At 39.3% G+C, this 17,536-nt stretch overlaps 4 protein-coding genes across 4 annotated transcripts; 2 read left to right on the top strand and 2 right to left on the bottom strand.

The window, feature by feature from the left end:
* Positions 1 to 9,288: 9,288 nt before the first annotated feature.
* On the top strand, positions 9,289 to 11,057 carry LOC107035995 (protein FAM50 homolog). The gene is made up of 3 exons (XM_015253671.1): positions 9,289 to 10,360; positions 10,514 to 10,781; positions 10,861 to 11,057. The coding sequence occupies exons 1-3, from the start codon at positions 9,730 to 9,732 to the stop codon at positions 10,979 to 10,981; spliced, it is 1,020 nt and encodes a 339-aa protein (XP_015109157.1). The 5' UTR covers positions 9,289 to 9,729; the 3' UTR covers positions 10,982 to 11,057.
* On the bottom strand, positions 10,849 to 11,559 carry LOC107035996. The gene is made up of 2 exons (XM_015253672.2): positions 11,362 to 11,559; positions 10,849 to 11,303 (listed from the first exon to the last, which is right to left on the bottom strand). Exons 1-2 carry the CDS (start codon positions 11,479 to 11,481, stop codon positions 11,004 to 11,006), a joined length of 420 nt encoding a protein of 139 aa, XP_015109158.1. The 5' UTR covers positions 11,482 to 11,559; the 3' UTR covers positions 10,849 to 11,003.
* A 390-nt stretch (positions 11,560 to 11,949) lies between these two features.
* On the bottom strand, positions 11,950 to 14,066 carry LOC107036028 (uncharacterized protein C15orf41 homolog). Its single transcript, XM_015253737.1, has 2 exons — positions 13,832 to 14,066; positions 11,950 to 12,834 (listed from the first exon to the last, which is right to left on the bottom strand). Exons 1-2 carry the CDS (start codon positions 13,927 to 13,929, stop codon positions 12,063 to 12,065), a joined length of 870 nt encoding a protein of 289 aa, XP_015109223.1. The 5' UTR covers positions 13,930 to 14,066; the 3' UTR covers positions 11,950 to 12,062.
* Positions 14,067 to 14,086: 20 nt separating this feature from the next.
* Positions 14,087 to 17,082, top strand: LOC107036027. Its single transcript, XM_015253736.1, has 2 exons — positions 14,087 to 14,381; positions 15,275 to 17,082. The coding sequence occupies exons 1-2, from the start codon at positions 14,327 to 14,329 to the stop codon at positions 16,753 to 16,755; spliced, it is 1,536 nt and encodes a 511-aa protein (XP_015109222.1). The 5' UTR covers positions 14,087 to 14,326; the 3' UTR covers positions 16,756 to 17,082.
* The last annotated feature ends 454 nt before the right edge of the window (positions 17,083 to 17,536 follow it).

The following is a 17,536-nucleotide window of genomic DNA, read 5'->3' as shown; positions in this document are numbered from 1 at the left end:
AATCGCTCTACGGAATTCTCACGGCACCCAGTGGCAATTGGAGTCAACTAATCTAAATACTCGGAGTGATGATGCGTACGTCGGCTGTCGCCACTCACTATTATGCAACACCTAAAAAATTTCAAAAATGAAGCCTTCGCCCAAGCGCTTTATTCCCAAAAAACCGCAAAATGCGTCGAGCCAATGAAAATGTTTGGAAAACAAATGGGAAAGAAAACGAGTGTTGATGTGTGCCCCCTCGAGGATGTGTGTATACTACTAGTTTGTACGTGTACCACAATAAGTGACTGCGTGAAGCTTCACGCGGACGTCAATTATGATTAATTAGAGCGTAGACTGACAGCGGACGGAACGGCTACTTAATACACTAAACTTGTCCTCAACTATTGCACTTCCTCCACAACGATGCAGCATGAATTTGTCAATGGAGTTGGTTGAGTTTGAATAATAATTTTTCATTCTCATTCTAATTACCAAGACGATATTCTATTTTTCGCAAAATGAAAACATTCCCATTGAAATAAATTTATGAGTTTATCAACTTCCCGAAAAATATTGTTGAAGTGAATACGAAAATTTTGAATATGAGATTGAGAGGCGGCGGGAGTACAAAATATACTAAACGCACGCGTGCTGGGAAAAACTTTGCGCCATGAATTCTCAGCCGAAAGGGGACGGAAAAATCTAAAAAATGGCTCGAAATATTTGTTCCTTCTATAAAAATAGGATGGAGTGAGTTGAGAGTCATCTGGAAAGGATAAATAATTTTTAGAAGTGTTTAAAAATCCGAGGTGAAGGCGCCGCCATTTTTAAATTCCCTTGCGGCGTCCACACCTACCAGCTACTTTGTATTTTGAAAAATTTCATACAATGATTTATCCCCTTCAGATCACACTCGCTTCATCTAGTTTCCAGGAAAAAATCTAAGCTATCCTGCATATTTTTCCATCCCCCCTGGCTGAGAATTCACGTCGCAAAGTTTTCCCCGAATTTCTATATTCTTCTTACTCCCCAGGCCTCTTAATTTAATTCAAAAACGTCATCTCTCTACGTGGATATAAAATATATCAATATTTTTATTCGACTGCGCAACAGTATAATCATTGCACACAAAATATCTCATCGAATTCTCCAATCATATCAGCACCGACATGAAGATAAAAACCGTAGCCATATCCCGGCAAAATCGATAACCGAAGAATTTTTATTCGCTTCCGGTGCGCACGTAGACAAAAAAAAATCACAATAAGAAATCTCTCACACGCACTAAACACCCAACCCATGACGTAACCAATTCCCAGGAGGCAGGATACGGTGTCTCGTGAGCCTCGCAATCTCACAACATTTTGGGTCGATTTGTTTTCCCCCTCCCCACCCCAAAACAGAAATACAATTAAGATAAAAAACGGTATCACGCAATTTAAAATTTTTCCCTCCTCCAAATTGTGAATTTATGGAACAATATGATACCATGTAAATTAAAATTAAGTAAATTACAAGGTTGGGAGGAGGGGGAGGGCCCAATGGACGGCACTTGGTAGACGATTTCTGGGTACTACGAAGTAAGATGCGTATGCTGATGTTGATGGGGGTAGAAAATTCGATCGATCGATCGGTTCCGATCCAACGATCAAGATGAACGGTGGAAGATGGTGCCAGATGGTCTACGGCTCTGAGAAATAAGGTGGACCCATGTATATATTGGGGGCAAGGCGAAGAACCCGAGAACCCGTAATGAAATTATAAAGTCGCTAGACCGTTTAGAAACAAATGTGTCTTCTTGGAAGTGAGGATGTCTGGAATAAATTTTTTCTTCTCTTCACTTTTCTAATCAAAAATCATTATCAATATTTGACGTTACGTATGAGACGAAGTGTTCATTTTCATTTGATGAAGAAATCCGTAATTTGATAATATCGAAATTATTGGACAATTTATGTCAAATGCAGAGATCAGCATTAATAATTAATTTAGGAATATGAGAAGCTGCACCTTACAATCATTAATTTACTTATATTCATTGAGATTTGAAAAATAATATAATAATTGGTAATTTAAATTTCTTCAATTGACTATCAACTAAACAATTACCACTACGGAATTGTCAATTGACTATTGAGTAAATATTTTTAAATGTCTTAAGAGTATTTTTCGATTAGTTAAATAATTGTCAATATTCCGAATTCAATTATTGATTGATAAAATAATTCTGAATTTGAATTTTTAAATTGAGGATTAATTTGATAACTAAAAAATTGGTGAATGATATTAACGATTGACTTATTCAAAATTTAAGTTTAATAAAAATTTATGATTATGTCGATGTCTGGTCAAATGAACTAAAAATATTAATTTAATCGTCTGCAAATGAATGTGTCTTCTTGAAAGTGAGGATGTCTGCAATAATTTTTTTTCTCTTCATTTTTCTAATCAAAAATCATCATCAATATTTGATGTTACGTGGGAGGCGAAATGTTCATTTTAATGAACATAATGATTTACTAGACAATTTTAAATTTAATAAATGGAGGTGTAACCTAATTCATAAATATTTTATATCAAATGAACTAAACCCATTAATTTAGTTGTAAATTAGGACTTGAGAACCCGTAACGGAATCATAAAGTCGCTAGACCGATTAGAAACAAATGTCTTCTTTGAAGTGAAAATGCCAGGAATAATTTATTTTCTTCACGTTTCTAATCCAAAATCATTATTAACATTTGACGTTACGTAGGAGACGAAATGTTCCTTCTAATTTGCGGAAGAAATCCGTAATTTGATAATATCATCAAAAATTATTAGACAATTTAAAACGGAATGAATGGAGGTGTGACCTAAATCATAAATATTCCATGTCAAATAAATTAAATATACTAATTTAGTTATCAATCTCGACAAAACTCTCATCGGAATTATCAAAGAAAATAAATTCCCTTCGGGCATTTCCTTCAGTGAGGCCGTCCATTCGCCGGAAATTTCCATTAATCAAAATTCAAATGTGAATTGCCCAAACGGAAGCGTAAAGCACAGTGCGAGTTAAACGTCTTACACGTATTGAATCGAAAACACGCGATTCCACGGGGCTCTAAACGCAACGTATTACCAGTTGGCCAGGTAATTTTACGGGGCGAGTATAATACGACGTTAATAGAATGGACCATCGGGTCTTCTCGGGTGTGGTCATAAATCTTTGTTAATTTGGCAGCGCTCCCGAATAGCCACTATCATCTTTTTTAACTTCAATTTATTCCCCGAGATTATTTGAAATTTATATCGCAAAAAATACGCGAAGACAATTGTACAGTTTTAGTTGAACAAATCATTTTTCGTGAAATAATTCTGTGCAAACTTCTGAATTGTTTCATTAAGGTGCATCCCAAGACAATATCCAAAAGTTAGTTCCTAAAAAAAATTATTGCATTGTTGTTGATGAAGGCAACAATAACTGTTTGAGTCAGATAAGAAATTATTTACTAATTAATTGTTTGAAATAAGTGAGAAATTATTTCACGAAATATCCATTTTTTAGAGTTGAATATAAATTGAACGAAATTTTCTGCAAAAGTGAACTTTCTAATTTTTTCCGATTTTTAAAATGTTTTCTAACGATTCAATATCGAAATTCAAATTCAGCCCCGCAGAGTTCAAATAATAAAATCATTGCAAAATTTCCGGAAACTTGACAGCTCTGATGTCACATTTCATTGGAGAAAAAATCGCCAAGGAGATCCTTAAAAAAAATTCGTATTCACAAAAAACTAAAAATCTTCAAACAAACGATTTATCACTCTCGTAATAAAATCATCTAGGGTATTAACCCATCGAGAACGTCTCAATTGGCTAAAAAAAGATGAATAATTCCCCATGGATTTTCCTATTTAACAAAATGAGGCGCAGCCCCCGATTGGCGAAGAAGATCCCATTGAAAACTGACCCTTACAAAAAAAAAATGAACAAGAACAAGTAACCTGACGTAAATTCGACGAAGCAACGACGGCTTAATCGGCGTTGGCCCGCATCAGGTTGATCGAGGACCCCCCAGTCTCAATACCTCTCTCTCACATTGAAGGACACCCCGGTAACAACAACCACTGTTTTGTATTTTTATCAGAAGGAGCAGAACGAACAATGGGGTGGTGGGATGCTCATTTGTCTGCGGGTATTGTTGGCCGTTCCCCCGGAAACACGAGATGCCGTGCGCTCATAATAAACTTCCATGAAGTATAAAAATATTTACTAAATTTTCAATTAATCCCGGGTGAATAAATAAACCTCCTAAAACATTATCAGCCCCCCCCCCCCGTCCAGATTACCGATAAATAAACGGGGGCGAAAGAACTGCAGCATTTTACATTTACAAAATAAATTCTAGGGCCTGAAAAAAAAACTCAAGTCTCGAGAGGGGACGAAGGTAAAAAAATTATTTGGTGCGGGGGTACAGTTTCTGGCTCATTGGTCAGGGAAACAAATTCGTTACGACGTATTCACGACGTCGTCCCCTCAAGTTTTTCGGTATACACCGTATTTAAAATGTTCGAGTTTTTTTTTTCCCTCGAGAGAACGACCATACCTGAGGGTATATATAGCAACAGTGGAACAACGTCGATTCTGTTATCTTCAGGATCAATCGAGCTTCCTTATTAACGGGTGATCGGACACCGTTGCTGTAGGTAACCTTATGGCCGATTTTTTTTTCAGGCTGATATCAAGACGAAGTTATAATTAATACCCTGTTTATTGTTGGAGATAGAAGAATGTAAGAGGTTTGTCCCGTGACAAGTGGTCAATGGACATGTCTTTAATCTATTGAGACGTAAGGGTCGTGGGTTCGAACCCTATCTCTGTCGATTTTTTGCATTTCCTCAAATTATTGTTAAGGTATATCCCTAGAATACAGGTTTTTCATACGAGTGTCCCCATATTTTTCATAGATAAGGTTTACAATATTCCTCAGCTATTGAAAAAAATTCTAAACAGATTTATAAATTGCGGATTCATTGGTTTTTTTTTTAAATTTTCTAGTACGTAATTTCAGCGATATTCAACTCGAAAAAATTGAAATTTCGTGAAATAATTTCTCATTGATTTAAACAATTAATTAACAAAAATTTTCTTATTTGTTTCAAACAGTTATTGTTGCCTTCACCAAGGACATATGAGGCTTGAAAAACTCAATAACTGAAGAGAAGGCAAAAAATTAAGTAATTTAGATTTTTTGCCGGAAATCCGTAGGAGTTAACTTTTGAGTGGTATTGTCTTGGAATATACCTTAAGGTATATCCTTAGAAAACAGGATTTTCTCACGATTGTCCCCATTTTGTTCATAGACAATGTTTATAATATTCCTCAGATATTGAAAAAAATCTAAACAGATTTATAAATTCCGAATTCGTTGATTTTTTTGTAAAATTTTCTAGTGCGTTATTTCTGCGATATTCAACTCGAAAAAATTAAAATTTCGTGAAATCAGGTTATTTAATTGTTTGAACCAAATGAGAAATAAGTTCTTGTGTGTTTCAAACAGTTGTTGTTGTCTTCATCAACAACATATGTAATTTAGAATTTTTTCCGCAAATCCAAAGGGACTAACTTTTGGGTGGCATTGTCTCGGGATATACCTTAAATCCAAAAATATTCTATTGAATTTTCCCTTCATCATCGGACAAACGTAATATCCAGACTGATCGATATGAAGTTGATATCGAGACGAATTTATAATTAATTCCCTCATCATTATCGTAAATTGAAAAATACAACAGGTTTGCCTCGTTACAAAAGGCACCTTGCTACCATGCACTAGTTGTTGAATCCCAGCCTCCCACTAAATATTGCTTGATATTCGATATCCAATCCCTCTGGCGTTGAGCCTGCATCGGGCTAGATAACCCTAACCTCGTTATAGATGATAAACCACGATCTCGATTTACCTTTTACCGCGTTAGGGTACACCCCGAAACGAATATGCAACAGAGTCAGATGACTAGCGCGTTAACCACCAACGCCAACTGGCATTAATTGCGTAATCGGTGGTTTACACGAGGCCACTTGTTCATTTTTCCTCCCATTTTGTTTAATCCTTTTATTATTAATCCTACGAGGAAAAAATCTGGGTGGAATACGAGAATAATTATCGATTGGAAAGCAAGTCTTGGGCGCTGGGGGCTAGGACCACTTCTTCCCATGAGTCTTCGTCTATTGATTCTGCTTGTGGGGATTCATCCGCGTGTTTTCGTTTTTCGAAAGCTAGAAGTTCATTGTTGAGGTCTTCATAGGTCTCTTCTATTTCGTACGCTAGTTTCAGGGACTTTGATCTTTAAATTAATCACGAAATTCGTCAATTCTTTAAAAGGGAAATTAATGGGAGGATTAGGGGCCCTTCAAGTTCTGCATAAGCCAAAGTGGAATATTATAGCAATATCAAAATTGATTATATTAGTTTTCCTTTAAGGATATCCAAGTATCTTTTACAGTTTGGCTCAGACCATTCTATAGATTCAACCAATTGAAATCATCAAATTTGACAATTAAATTGCGTGAGAAAAATTAAGAAAAAATTATGAATATTCAGCGCCATTAAAATTAAATTTTGCACAAAATAATTATTTTTCAAAGCGTTCGTTGTTTATAAATGAATAATTGAAATTGTTTAAACTTTCGGACACCTTATTTTTTTAAGCATTAAATTAATTTGTGGTAAAATGCTGAGTATGAATAATTTGTTGCGATTCCAAACAAATGCTTTTAATGACATTTATTAATTTTCAAAAATTGCAATTTTTTAATTATTTCATCAATCTTCTTCCGAAAGTAAACTTTCTAATTTTTTTAGATTTTTCAAATGTTTTAATGTTTTTAATGTTACTTGGATATCCTTAAGAACGGAATTTAATCCTTCAGAACGTCTACCCCTTGAGAGAAATTTTTATTCAATTCTTGAGAGAATTTGATTTACAAAAAACATTGACCTCTGACTTTTGCAAATATGTGACCGCCCAAACCTTTTGACCCTTAATCTCACTGGAGCCCTCAAAAAAGCGGGGAGAAAGGGGACTGAGATGGCAAAAAAATGCATTTAAAATCCTTGAATGACCCCTCAATCTGTCGATGTGAATTATTACCCAAACATGCGATTCTTAGGGCACTTGGGAGGGCCAGAGCTTGAAATTTCCCGAGTTTTCGAGGCCTCAGGGCCTGTTCCAACCTCAAATTCCTCAGTCTGAGTGGATTTCCTCGCCTCTTCACGTCTCTCCCTCTTCATTTCTAATCCACCACCAGAATCAACAATGAATAATTAACAAATTTAATTCTGGGGACTCACCGGCTGGCGGGACGTACGGCTGCAGCTCCGGATGCTGTCCGATGAACTCCCAAAACTCCCTGATTTTCTCTCGTTCAGACGCCTTTCCACTTTTCACAAACACTAATTTCACCGCGTAATCACTTTTCTCCTCCATGATCACTTTTCACTTTTACACTTCACTCACGATTTTTGAAATTAAATGTCCGGGAAGAGGAAGACACTCGTGACATTACACACACTCCGCGCCATCTTATGTATTTAATTACACGTCGATAATGACTTCCGATACACTTCACCACTTCCACAACTCCAAAATAATCCACGAAAAAATTTAATGATTATTAATCAGTTTAATTAATTATTAGTGTTCTCCTCAAGTTTCAATTAATTTTCCATTGATTAAAAAGTCAATAAATACGACAAAATGTATAAAACACTCGTCTCTCTGTCAGGAATTGTACAGCAGGCGCCATCTTGTGACGTCACAAAAATGTCGATCCCTTCGAGGCGACAGAACTATCATATTTTTCCGTGGAAATTTAATATTATTTTTATTGTGCGTAATTCATCGAAGTAATCGTCAAGTTCCTCATAAAATCGTTGGAGTTCATGATTATGAATTATTCATCGCATTATTAATAATTATTTTTATGATTTTACCCTCATTTCCACCGAAATTCCGTAGAACAATCGTCAAATGCACTGCGTCCCGCCAGAAACTCGTTCCCATCTTGACTCTGCGCGGAGTTGCTGCGCAAGGGATTCGTTTGTCTCAACTTCTATTTTGTTCTAGTGCTGGCAATTGACGAAAATTCTCCTCAAATTCATCTTCAAGTCGTTTCTCTCCATAATGATTAGTTAAGTAGAGCAGTTTTAGTAATTAATTCGATGGTTTTACCCTCTTTTTCCGCGAAAAACCGGAGACAATCGTCAAACAGGACATTCAGTGCCAGGGGCTCGCCGCCATCTTGAATGTGCGCGGAGTTGTTGCGCAAGGGATTGGAGATTTTCAACTTTTATTTCGTTCTAGAGCTGACAATTGACGAAAATTCTCCTCAAATTCATCTTCAAGGCGTTTCTCTCCATGACGATTAAATAATTAGAGCAGTTTTAGTAATTAATTCGATGATTTTACAGTCTTTTTCCGCGAAAAACCGGAGACAATCGTCAAACACGACATTCAGTGCCAGGGACTCGCCGCCATCTTGAATGTGCGCGGAGTTGTTGCGCAAGGGATTGGACATTATATTAATTTTCATTTTGTCCTGGAGCTCGCAATTAACGAAAATTCCCCTCAAATTCATCATCAAATCGTTTCTCTCCATGATGAATAATTAATTAGAGCAGTTTTAGTAATTAATTTGATGACTTTACCCGCTTTTTCCGCGAAAAACCGGAGACAATCGTCAAACACGACATTCAGTGCCAGGGACTCGCCGCCATCTTGAATGTGCGCCGAGTTGTTGCGCAAGGGATTGGAGATTCTCAACTTTTATTTCGTTCTAGAGCTGACAATTGACGAAAATTCTCCTCAAATTCATCTTCAAGGCGTTTCTCTCCATGACGATTAAATAATTAGAGCAGTTTTAGTAATTAATTCGATGATTTTAGAGTCTTTTTCCGCGAAAAACCGGAGACAATCGTCAAACACGACATTCAGTGCCAGGGACTCGCCGCCATCTTGAATGTGCGCGGAGTTGTTGCGCAAGGGATTGGACATTATATTAATTTTCATTTTGTCCTGGAGCTCGTAATTAACGAAAATTCCCCTCAAATTCATCATCAAATCGTTTCTCTCCATGATGATTAATTAATTAAAGCAGTTTTAGTAATTAATTAGATGATTTTACCGTCATATTTCGCGAAAAACCGGAGACAATCGCCAAACTCGTCGTTTCCTGCCAGAGACTCGGCGCCATCTTGGTCATGCGCAGTGGGATTTTCGGAATACGAATTATTTCACGAGCTCTGACACTTGTAAAACAATAAAATAAACTTCAATTAGACCATATTATGATTGTTATTGACTGATTACATGTTTTATTTTCAATTCTTCAACTGTTCTCGATAATTATTTCGCCGCTTTCGCACGCAATTCCCCAAAATATGTCGATAAAGAAGAGAATTCTCCCCCTTCCGCCCTTTTTAATGTTTCATCGGTCATTATAATGCCCTTTTGACATTTTCGTGTATATGCCCAACATATTTAACATATTATCAACTCAAATAACAATTATTCAGTACAAAAAACGGTTCAACAATTTCGTGGAGTCTCCGGCCAGTGGATTTTTGAATCAAAAAGTGAAAGAATTGAGTGATAAAATTATTCTCGAGTGTTTACAAAATTCTGGGGTTGATAGGTTATATCCCCATCAACAAATAGCATCAAAAACCTCCTAAATCCTCGAGAAATTAATTAATAAAGAATGGCCCACTACAAAGGAGCAGCCAGCGAGGCTGGGAGAGCGATGCAGCTGATGAAGAAGCGAGAGATCGCCCAGCAAGAGATAGAACTTCGTAAAAAGAAAATTGAAGACGACCTCAAAATTCACAACATTGAGAATAAATTCGCCACTCACTATAATGCAGTTGAGCAGCAATTGAAGACCTCGACGATAGGTCTGGTGACCCTGAATGAGATGAAAGCGAAGCAGGAGAACATTGTCAAAGAACGAGAGCGAAAATTAGCGCAGAAGGAGAAGGAGAAGGAGCAGGAGAAGGAGAGGGCACTTGCGGCTAAACAGGCTGAGAAAAATAAACAGAAGAAGCAGATTCAGGCACTGTCATTTAATCTTGATGAGGACGAGGAGGAGAATTCTGGGGGGAATTCTGAAGACGATGATTCAGCACCAGCAGTCAAGAAAATTAAGAAGAATCCACACGTGGACACGAGTTTCCTGAGGGACAGGGAGAGAGAGGAGGAGGAGAACAGATTGAGGGAGGAATTGAGGCAGGAGTGGGCTATGAAGCAGAATGCCCTCAAGGAGGAGGAGATTGAGATCACCTTCAGCTACTGGGATGGCTCTGGACACAGGAGGAGTGTCATGATGAAGAAAGGTAAGGGTTTATTATTGTTTCACTCGTCATTCAGTGGCGATGTGGCAACAGGAAAAAAATCAAACTTGACGATTTTGTAATTTCGTTACTAAACTTGGACGATTATATCCATTGAATTCATCACTAATGGGTACTAGTTCGCACTGTTGGCAGGTAACTCGATCTATCAGCTTCTCCAACGATGCCTGGAGGTTCTGAGACGAGAGTTCAGTGAACTCAAGACTGTCATGGCTGATCAGCTGATGTACGTGAAGGAGGATTTAATTCTACCTCACCACTACACATTCTACGACTTCATCGTTACAAAAGCGAGGGGCAAGAGTGGTCCTCTATTCACTTTTGACGTTCACGATGACATCAGGATGGTGCATGATGCCTCGGTGGAGACCGAAGAGTCACATGCGGGTAAAGTTTTACTGAGGTAAGTCAAAAATTCATATTTCCCCCATTTATTGAATAAAAAAAGGCTCAATCACAATCTACTTTCATATTATTTTTAGGTCATGGTACGAGAGAAACAAACACATCTTTCCAGCGAGCAGATGGGAGCCCTTCGACCCAACAAAAAGCTACGACAAATACACGATCTCTGATAAAAAGAAAAAAGACAAAAATTTGTAATCGTAATTTTCGTTTCCTAATATTAATTAGAATTGTCTTTGTAATCAGTGTTCAATATATTTTGCATCTCCTCGTTGATGAAATAAGGACTCGACTCTTTGTCATCAGAAAAATCCTCAAGTAAATCATTGATTCGTTCCTTCTCCTCGTCTGTCATGTTGATTTCTTCAGGATCAGCTCCAGAATCTTCAATTTTATGTAAATCGAGAAATTTAGCTGTATTTTTGGACAGAACTCCACACTCTGGCGGAGCTGACGACAACATGTCCCTCAGTCTCTCACGATTTTTAACCTGTTCCTTCGAGAGATCTTCGTTTCCTTTCTGTAATTCAAATAAACATCATCCAGAATTTTTTCGAAAGAAAAACAAGTGGAATTACCTTTATTTGCAGCTCCAAGTCGTAGATAGAAGCATCCAGCTCCTCGATTTTCTTCATTTCTTCCAGAATAATCTTCTCGTCCTCTTCAATTTGTGAATTAACTTCGTTTTTCTCACTCATTGCGTTCGTACATTGAATTAATCCTGAAAATTCCAAGGATTTCCAGTCTTATGGGAGCATTTCGGTGGCTTCGACCAATCAATTCGTTGCCATGGCGAAAATAATGAGGGGAAAACACCTGTGAAGCACTGTACAAATTTCGAAATCAAAATTCATCACTTTCATGACCCAAATTCCATTAAAAACAATTTAAAATATTATAGAATTGGCAATGCTTCACAAAAACAATAAAATAAAGGATTCAAATTACCCCTCATTTCTCCTTCTGTAATTTAAACAAACATCCAGAGTTTTTTCTTTTTTTTAATTAATGCATTCAATTAATAATAAAAATTCTGAAGATTTTCAGTTTCAATGAAAAAATAATGATTGGAAAATTAATAATAAAAATTCCTAAATTCCCGTAATAAAAATTCCACGGATTGTCAGTCTAAAGGAAAAAATAATGAGTGAAAAACCCCTCCAAAATACTGTAAAAAAATTTTAATTAAAATACATCACAAATTTAATTACAAAAATTCCCTCAGGAAGAATGTAAAATATACAATTCTCAATTCTCTCTTAAAAAATAAAATAAAGTATTAAGATTCCTCCTCATCCGATTTACAATTATCCACCTCGATGAGAGGATTCATGTACGTGATGTTCTCTGGAAAATGATCCAGAATAATGAATTTCTTCTCGCTGGGCTGACTGAGGTCATCTACGAAGCCAAACCAGTAGATAACGAGCCCAGGGCCAAACCTGTTCCAGTAGCTGAGGTACTGCTCCTTCAGATGGGTCTTGTGGATCGAGGGGGTGCCAAATCGCGCCTTCGACTCGATCCAATTGATGATGAAGCCATCAACAGCGATGGGAAGCTCCAGCTTGACATCGGGGGTCTTGTCGTACCCCTGGGTCTTCAATTTCTCCTCCGTCAGGTACGGGATATTCCTCTCCTCGAGATAAGTCTCCAATTTGACTTCGTACTCGAAGCCAATGGCATTGCAAAATGCGTCTGATATCATTCCATTCCTGTCGTCATACAGAATGCACATGTAGATTTCGTGGGCGAGTCTGGGGTCTTGGATCTGCGTCGTGTCCTTCATGCATTTGGAGACGTCTCCCTTCGTGATGAGGGGATTCGTTTCCTGGAGGTATTTCTCGAGGATTACACGGGCTAAGAGAGTGGGGGAGAAGTCCAGGGCCGCTGCCATTCTCACGATTATTCCGGGGGGCGTGCCTGGCTTATTTCTCTCTGTCATGTATTTTTGGAGATAATTCACTCTGACTGAGTGCAGTCTTCCCCTATTTTGCTTCGACTTTAGCTGCATTTCTGAGGAGAGTATTCCGTGGATGGCAGTTGGGGGAACACTGGAAGAATCAAATTCAGAATTGATTAATGAGGGATGGCAGAGTGGTGCAGGTGATGAAGAATAGAACCTCGTGAAAAGAAAATTGAAGACGACCGGAAAATCCACAACGTTGAGAATAAATTCGCCACTCACTGCAATGCAGTTGAGCAGCAACTGAAGACCTCGACGATAGGTCTGGTGACCCTGAAGGAGATGAAAGAGAAGCAGGAGAACATTGTCAAAGAACGAGAGCGAAAATTAGCGCAGAAGGAGAAGGAGAAGGAGCAGGAGAAGGAGAGGGCACTTGCGGCTAAACAGGCTGAGAAAAATAAACAGAAGAAGCAGATTCAGGCACTGTCATTTAATCTTGATGAGGACGAGGAGGAGAATTCTGGGGGGAATTCTGAAGACGATAATTCAGCACCAGCTGTCAAGAAAATTAAGAAGAATCCACACGTGGACACGAGTTTCCTGAGGGACAGGGAGAGGGAGGAGAAGGAGAACAGATTGAGGGAGGAATTGAGGCAGGAGTGGGCTATGAAGCAGAATGCCCTCAAGGAGGAGGAGATTGAGATCACCTTCAGCTACTGGGATGGCTCTGGACACAGGAGGAGTGTCATGATGAAGAAAGGTAAGGGTTTATTATTGTTTCACTCGTCATTCAGTGGCGATGTGGCAAAAGGAAAAAAATCAAACTTGACGATTTTGTAATTTCGTTACTAAACTTGGACGATTATATCCATTGAATTCATCACTAATGGGTACTAGTTCGCACTGTTGGCAGGTAACTCGATCTATCAGCTTCTCCAGCGATGCCTGGAGGTTCTGAGACGAGAGTTCAGTGAACTCAAGACTGTCGTGGCTGATCAGCTAATGTACGTGAAGGAGGATTTAATTCTGCCTCACCACTACACATTCTACGTCTTCATCGATAAAAATATCAAGCTCGACGTCTTTGGAATTGTGAAATTATCATGTCTCGAGGGGTTGTAATAGAAAAATATTGTTATTCTTACTCTGGATATTTGTGTATCAGCATGTAGGCGCAGTCCCTCGACAATCCCTTGAAGTTCTTTATATTCTTCACGATTTCTTCGTACAACTGGGGCTTCATCTCGATTATTTCTCCTATTTAATCACCAAAATAATAGAAAACAATCAACTCTGTCTCCTCTTGTTGTTGTTTCTTCTAGGTTAGGTTCCCCAGGATGGCCCGGCGGTGGCGCCAGGAACCTCCAACCCCTTCTCTCGGTAAAACAGTCACCCCAGGACCGAGACGACCGCTCGTTGCGTCACTGACAGTCTTAAATTGTTGATCCACTGTTCATCTCAGATAAATAAACGAATAAGTGCCTTGAATCTTGCGCTGACAAGAGCAAAATCCTCCGGTAACAGTCTCAGGGGCTCACTGTTCCACCGTGAAACAAGGATGAGAGAAGAATCCCAACATCTCAGAGAGTTCCGTTATAACTAACCTGCTCAAATCTCTTCAATTCTTCGACAAGAAAAACATGAATGTAAATATTAAGAGTTCGTTGATGCTGGACAGGAGGATTCGGATCGAAGGTGATTAATCAAAAACTCGAATAACCATCCATGATAATGAATATGAATGCAATTTTATCCTCATCGGAATTTAAATGGAATTAAATGTCTCAATGTCCATTAATAACAATATCCTTACTTCATACTTTGTCAAGTGGACCCTTTTTTTATCGCAAATGTCTTGAGATTGGCAGAGTAAAATGTCAATATTTTACTCTCATTTTGAAGATATTTTCTGAGACTTCAGCATGAGCACTGACTTATTCAAATCACTTGGTTTGTCTAGAAGATATTGACAAAAAGGTCAATTGCTCTTCAGTTAGTAATTTCCCAACGAATTTGAAATAGTGCAATTTGGATCGTGAATATCTCGAGATTGGCAGAGTGAAATTTCAATATTTTCTTCCCATTTTGAAGATATTTTTCGAGACTTCAAAATGAGCACTGACTTATTCAAATCGCTTCGTTTGTCTAGAAGATATTGACGAAAAGGTCAATTACCCTTCAGTTAGTAATTTCCCAACGAATTTGAAATAGTGCAATTTTGATCTTGAATATCTCGAGATTGGCAGAGTGAAATTCCATAATTTTTTCTTCATTTCGAAGATATTTTTCGAGACTTCAAAATGAGCACTGCCTCATTCAAATGGCTTCATTCGTCCCGAAGATATTCCCAAAAACATCAGATACCCCTAAACCCTCAATTTCCCATCAACTAAAAAATTATTCAATTTCAATTCAAAATACCACGCGATCAACAGAGCTAAATTCCCCAATTGTCTTTCATTCTAAAGATACTTTCCACGCCTTGAAAACCAGTTCTAACCCCCGAAAACGGTCCCCCCGCTTCCCAAAACATCACCGACCCCGTAAAAATGTCCCAAAAAAAACTCCAATAATTTTCATTCCCCCAGAGAACGGCCTGCTGGAGGACCGAAGACCGGAGCGTCACCCCCCGGAGCAGAGTACGCCGAAGCGCCCGAAGCCCCAATCGCAAGATGCCCTGACCCAGGAGTACCGCACGTCCCCCCTCCTCCTGACGCAGGACACGAACAACGAAGTGGCGTGGGACTGGCAGTCCCCCCAGACAAAGACAAAGCCAAAAGCCAAACCCGAGGCCTCGAGCACCCCCAAGCGGCCCCGCCTGGTCCACAAGAAGCGCAACTCCAACTCCCCGCTGGTCTACAAGCCCTTCAAAAAGCGAATAATAAAAAGAGAGGACAGCGCGAGCCTGGACCAGTGGAAGAACGAGTTCCTAGCCCTGAACGCCCGGATTGAGACAGTGGCATCGCACGAGTCGTCAACGGAGAACGTCGAGCTGAACGAAATCGCGGACGAGTTAGTTTTCGACGACGATTTCGAGAATGAGAACGACGTGATAGTGATCACAGACTCGCCAGACGACCCAAAAATAACGAAAGTCGACAGCAAAGAGAAGGAGAGCCTCGAGGATTTGTTCAACGACTCGTTGAACGACGAGTCGATGTTGCGGTGTTCGCAGGAGATCGAGGCGAAGTTGAATATTGGCCCGGCGAGGGGGTCCTCAGCCCCCAAGAACCCCCAGAAGCCCCCGGTGTCGGCCCCCTCCCCATCAGCCTCGAGATTCAAGAAGCACAAGTCAGAGCCGATCGACAAGAACCCTTCGAGAGACCTGGGAGCTTCTTCGAAGGATTTCAAGGCGTCTGACTTCATTGACCTCGACGACCTGGTGTTCCCCGATGACTCGTTCGATGACCTGGTGAAGGCAGCATGCGCGACGACAGCCAAATACGAGGACACGACGACTGGAAAGCAGAAGGAGGAGAGATCGGAGACAGTAAGCGTTGGCAGTTCTGGTTCCAGTGGAGGAGGCAGTGGGAGCGGCCACCAGAGGAAGGATTTTCAGGGGAAAATGTCGGCGAAGGGGACCTCAGCGGTGCCCCAGAGGGCGAATATGCAGAGAGGGGGGTTTAGTGGGAATAGGGGGGCCCCAGGGACGCAGATGGCTTCCGGGAACGACAGGAGATTCTTCAAGTCTAGGAATCGCTCGGACTCGAGCTTCGATAGTTCAAGTAGATTGAGTTCAATGAACAGTTATTCTGGGTTTAGTGTTGGGGCTAGAGGCGGTAAGACAAGCTCCACCTCCGTAAGTACACAAATGATGGATTTAAGAAGGACTCAATCCGCTATTGATCGAAAGAATTTTTTTATGACTAAAGAAAACAGTAACTGTGGAATTAACAATTTTGACAGATTAAGGGTAAGAGACGATGGTAATACTGTTGTCTCGAGTGGATCTTCTAGGAGTCAAGCTCAATGCACGCCTGAGGAGATCGAGAGGAAGAGGATTGAGGCGAAGATGAAGCTCGAGGCCAAGAGAAAAATGCAGATGACACAGAATTCAGTTAAAAGGTGAGGGAGACGGATTCTGTTGATTTTTCTGATTCGTTGGGACTCGTTGCGTCTGGAATAGGACGCGAGAGGATAAGTGGGAGGACGAGAGCTTCGAGGTGCCTGTGAAATTGTCAAGTGTGATCAGAGTGCGGAGAGGATTTTGTATTAAAATGTAAACATGTATAATATTGTTTTATATTGGAGAAAAATATATGAATTTTTTGATATTTTTTTGTAATTTTATTCTCCGATGAAAAAAATAATCTATTATTTCGTCATTAACTGGAGATTAATTGGTCCTCATGCGTATGCTCAATCGATTCAATTTCATTTCATATTTTTCCATCTCCTATGAGTATTACTTCCACTCGTGCAGATTCCACGCTGTAAAGTATCAATTTACAAAATGTTGATGCAAAAAGTAATAAAAAAATTTCCAACCACCTACATCTCTCAATTATTCCTCTCTCCACTGCATAATCCACTATTTCTTTATGGCCGTTCGTGCATTCGAATGCAAAGAAGCATCCGCAAAAAAATGAGAGAAAATCAACGGACGAGTGTTTCTACGCGGCAAGTAAAAATATCCACGTCTCGTCAGACGTGATGAGATCGCCAATATTTTCCGTTAAAACGAGGAGAGAAAAATATACAATTTCTACCCGTGATCGTGATACCAATATCCAGGTGAGTTTTAAAATGATGGAAAGACTGTGATGAAATACGAGCGAGTACATAGTGGTAAGTCTGCAATATTCTTCCCTCTCGTGTTTCAATCATTCTTGCTCAAGCCCGAATATCAT

Source organism: Diachasma alloeum, unplaced genomic scaffold (assembly GCF_001412515.2).
Source record: "Diachasma alloeum isolate Michigan unplaced genomic scaffold, Dall2.0 Dall_scaffold_00203, whole genome shotgun sequence".
Lineage (NCBI taxonomy): Eukaryota > Metazoa > Arthropoda > Insecta > Hymenoptera > Braconidae > Diachasma > Diachasma alloeum.
Note: the sequence above shows the minus strand (reverse complement) of the source record. Positions and strands in the feature narration are given on the sequence as shown.

Excerpts from the sequence above, each read along its gene's own strand:
- LOC107035995 (XM_015253671.1), top strand. The coding sequence starts at position 9,730 with ATGGCCCACTACAAAGGAGCAGCCAGCGAGGCTGGGAGAGCGATGCAG. Across the intron at positions 10,361-10,513 it reads GAGTGTCATGATGAAGAAAG|GTAACTCGATCTATCAGCTT; the intron begins GTAAGGGTTTAT and ends CACTGTTGGCAG. Across the intron at positions 10,782-10,860 it reads GCGGGTAAAGTTTTACTGAG|GTCATGGTACGAGAGAAACA; the intron begins GTAAGTCAAAAA and ends TATTATTTTTAG.
- LOC107035996 (XM_015253672.2), bottom strand. The coding sequence starts at position 11,481 with ATGAGTGAGAAAAACGAAGTTAATTCACAAATTGAAGAGGACGAGAAG. Across the intron at positions 11,304-11,361 it reads ACTTGGAGCTGCAAATAAAG|AAAGGAAACGAAGATCTCTC; the intron begins GTAATTCCACTT and ends TTTGAATTACAG.
- LOC107036028 (XM_015253737.1), bottom strand. The coding sequence starts at position 13,929 with ATGAAGCCCCAGTTGTACGAAGAAATCGTGAAGAATATAAAGAACTTC. Across the intron at positions 12,835-13,831 it reads CTGATACACAAATATCCAGA|TGTTCCCCCAACTGCCATCC; the intron begins GTAAGAATAACA and ends TGATTCTTCCAG.
- LOC107036027 (XM_015253736.1), top strand. The coding sequence starts at position 14,327 with ATGAATGTAAATATTAAGAGTTCGTTGATGCTGGACAGGAGGATTCGG. Across the intron at positions 14,382-15,274 it reads CAGGAGGATTCGGATCGAAG|AGAACGGCCTGCTGGAGGAC; the intron begins GTGATTAATCAA and ends TCATTCCCCCAG.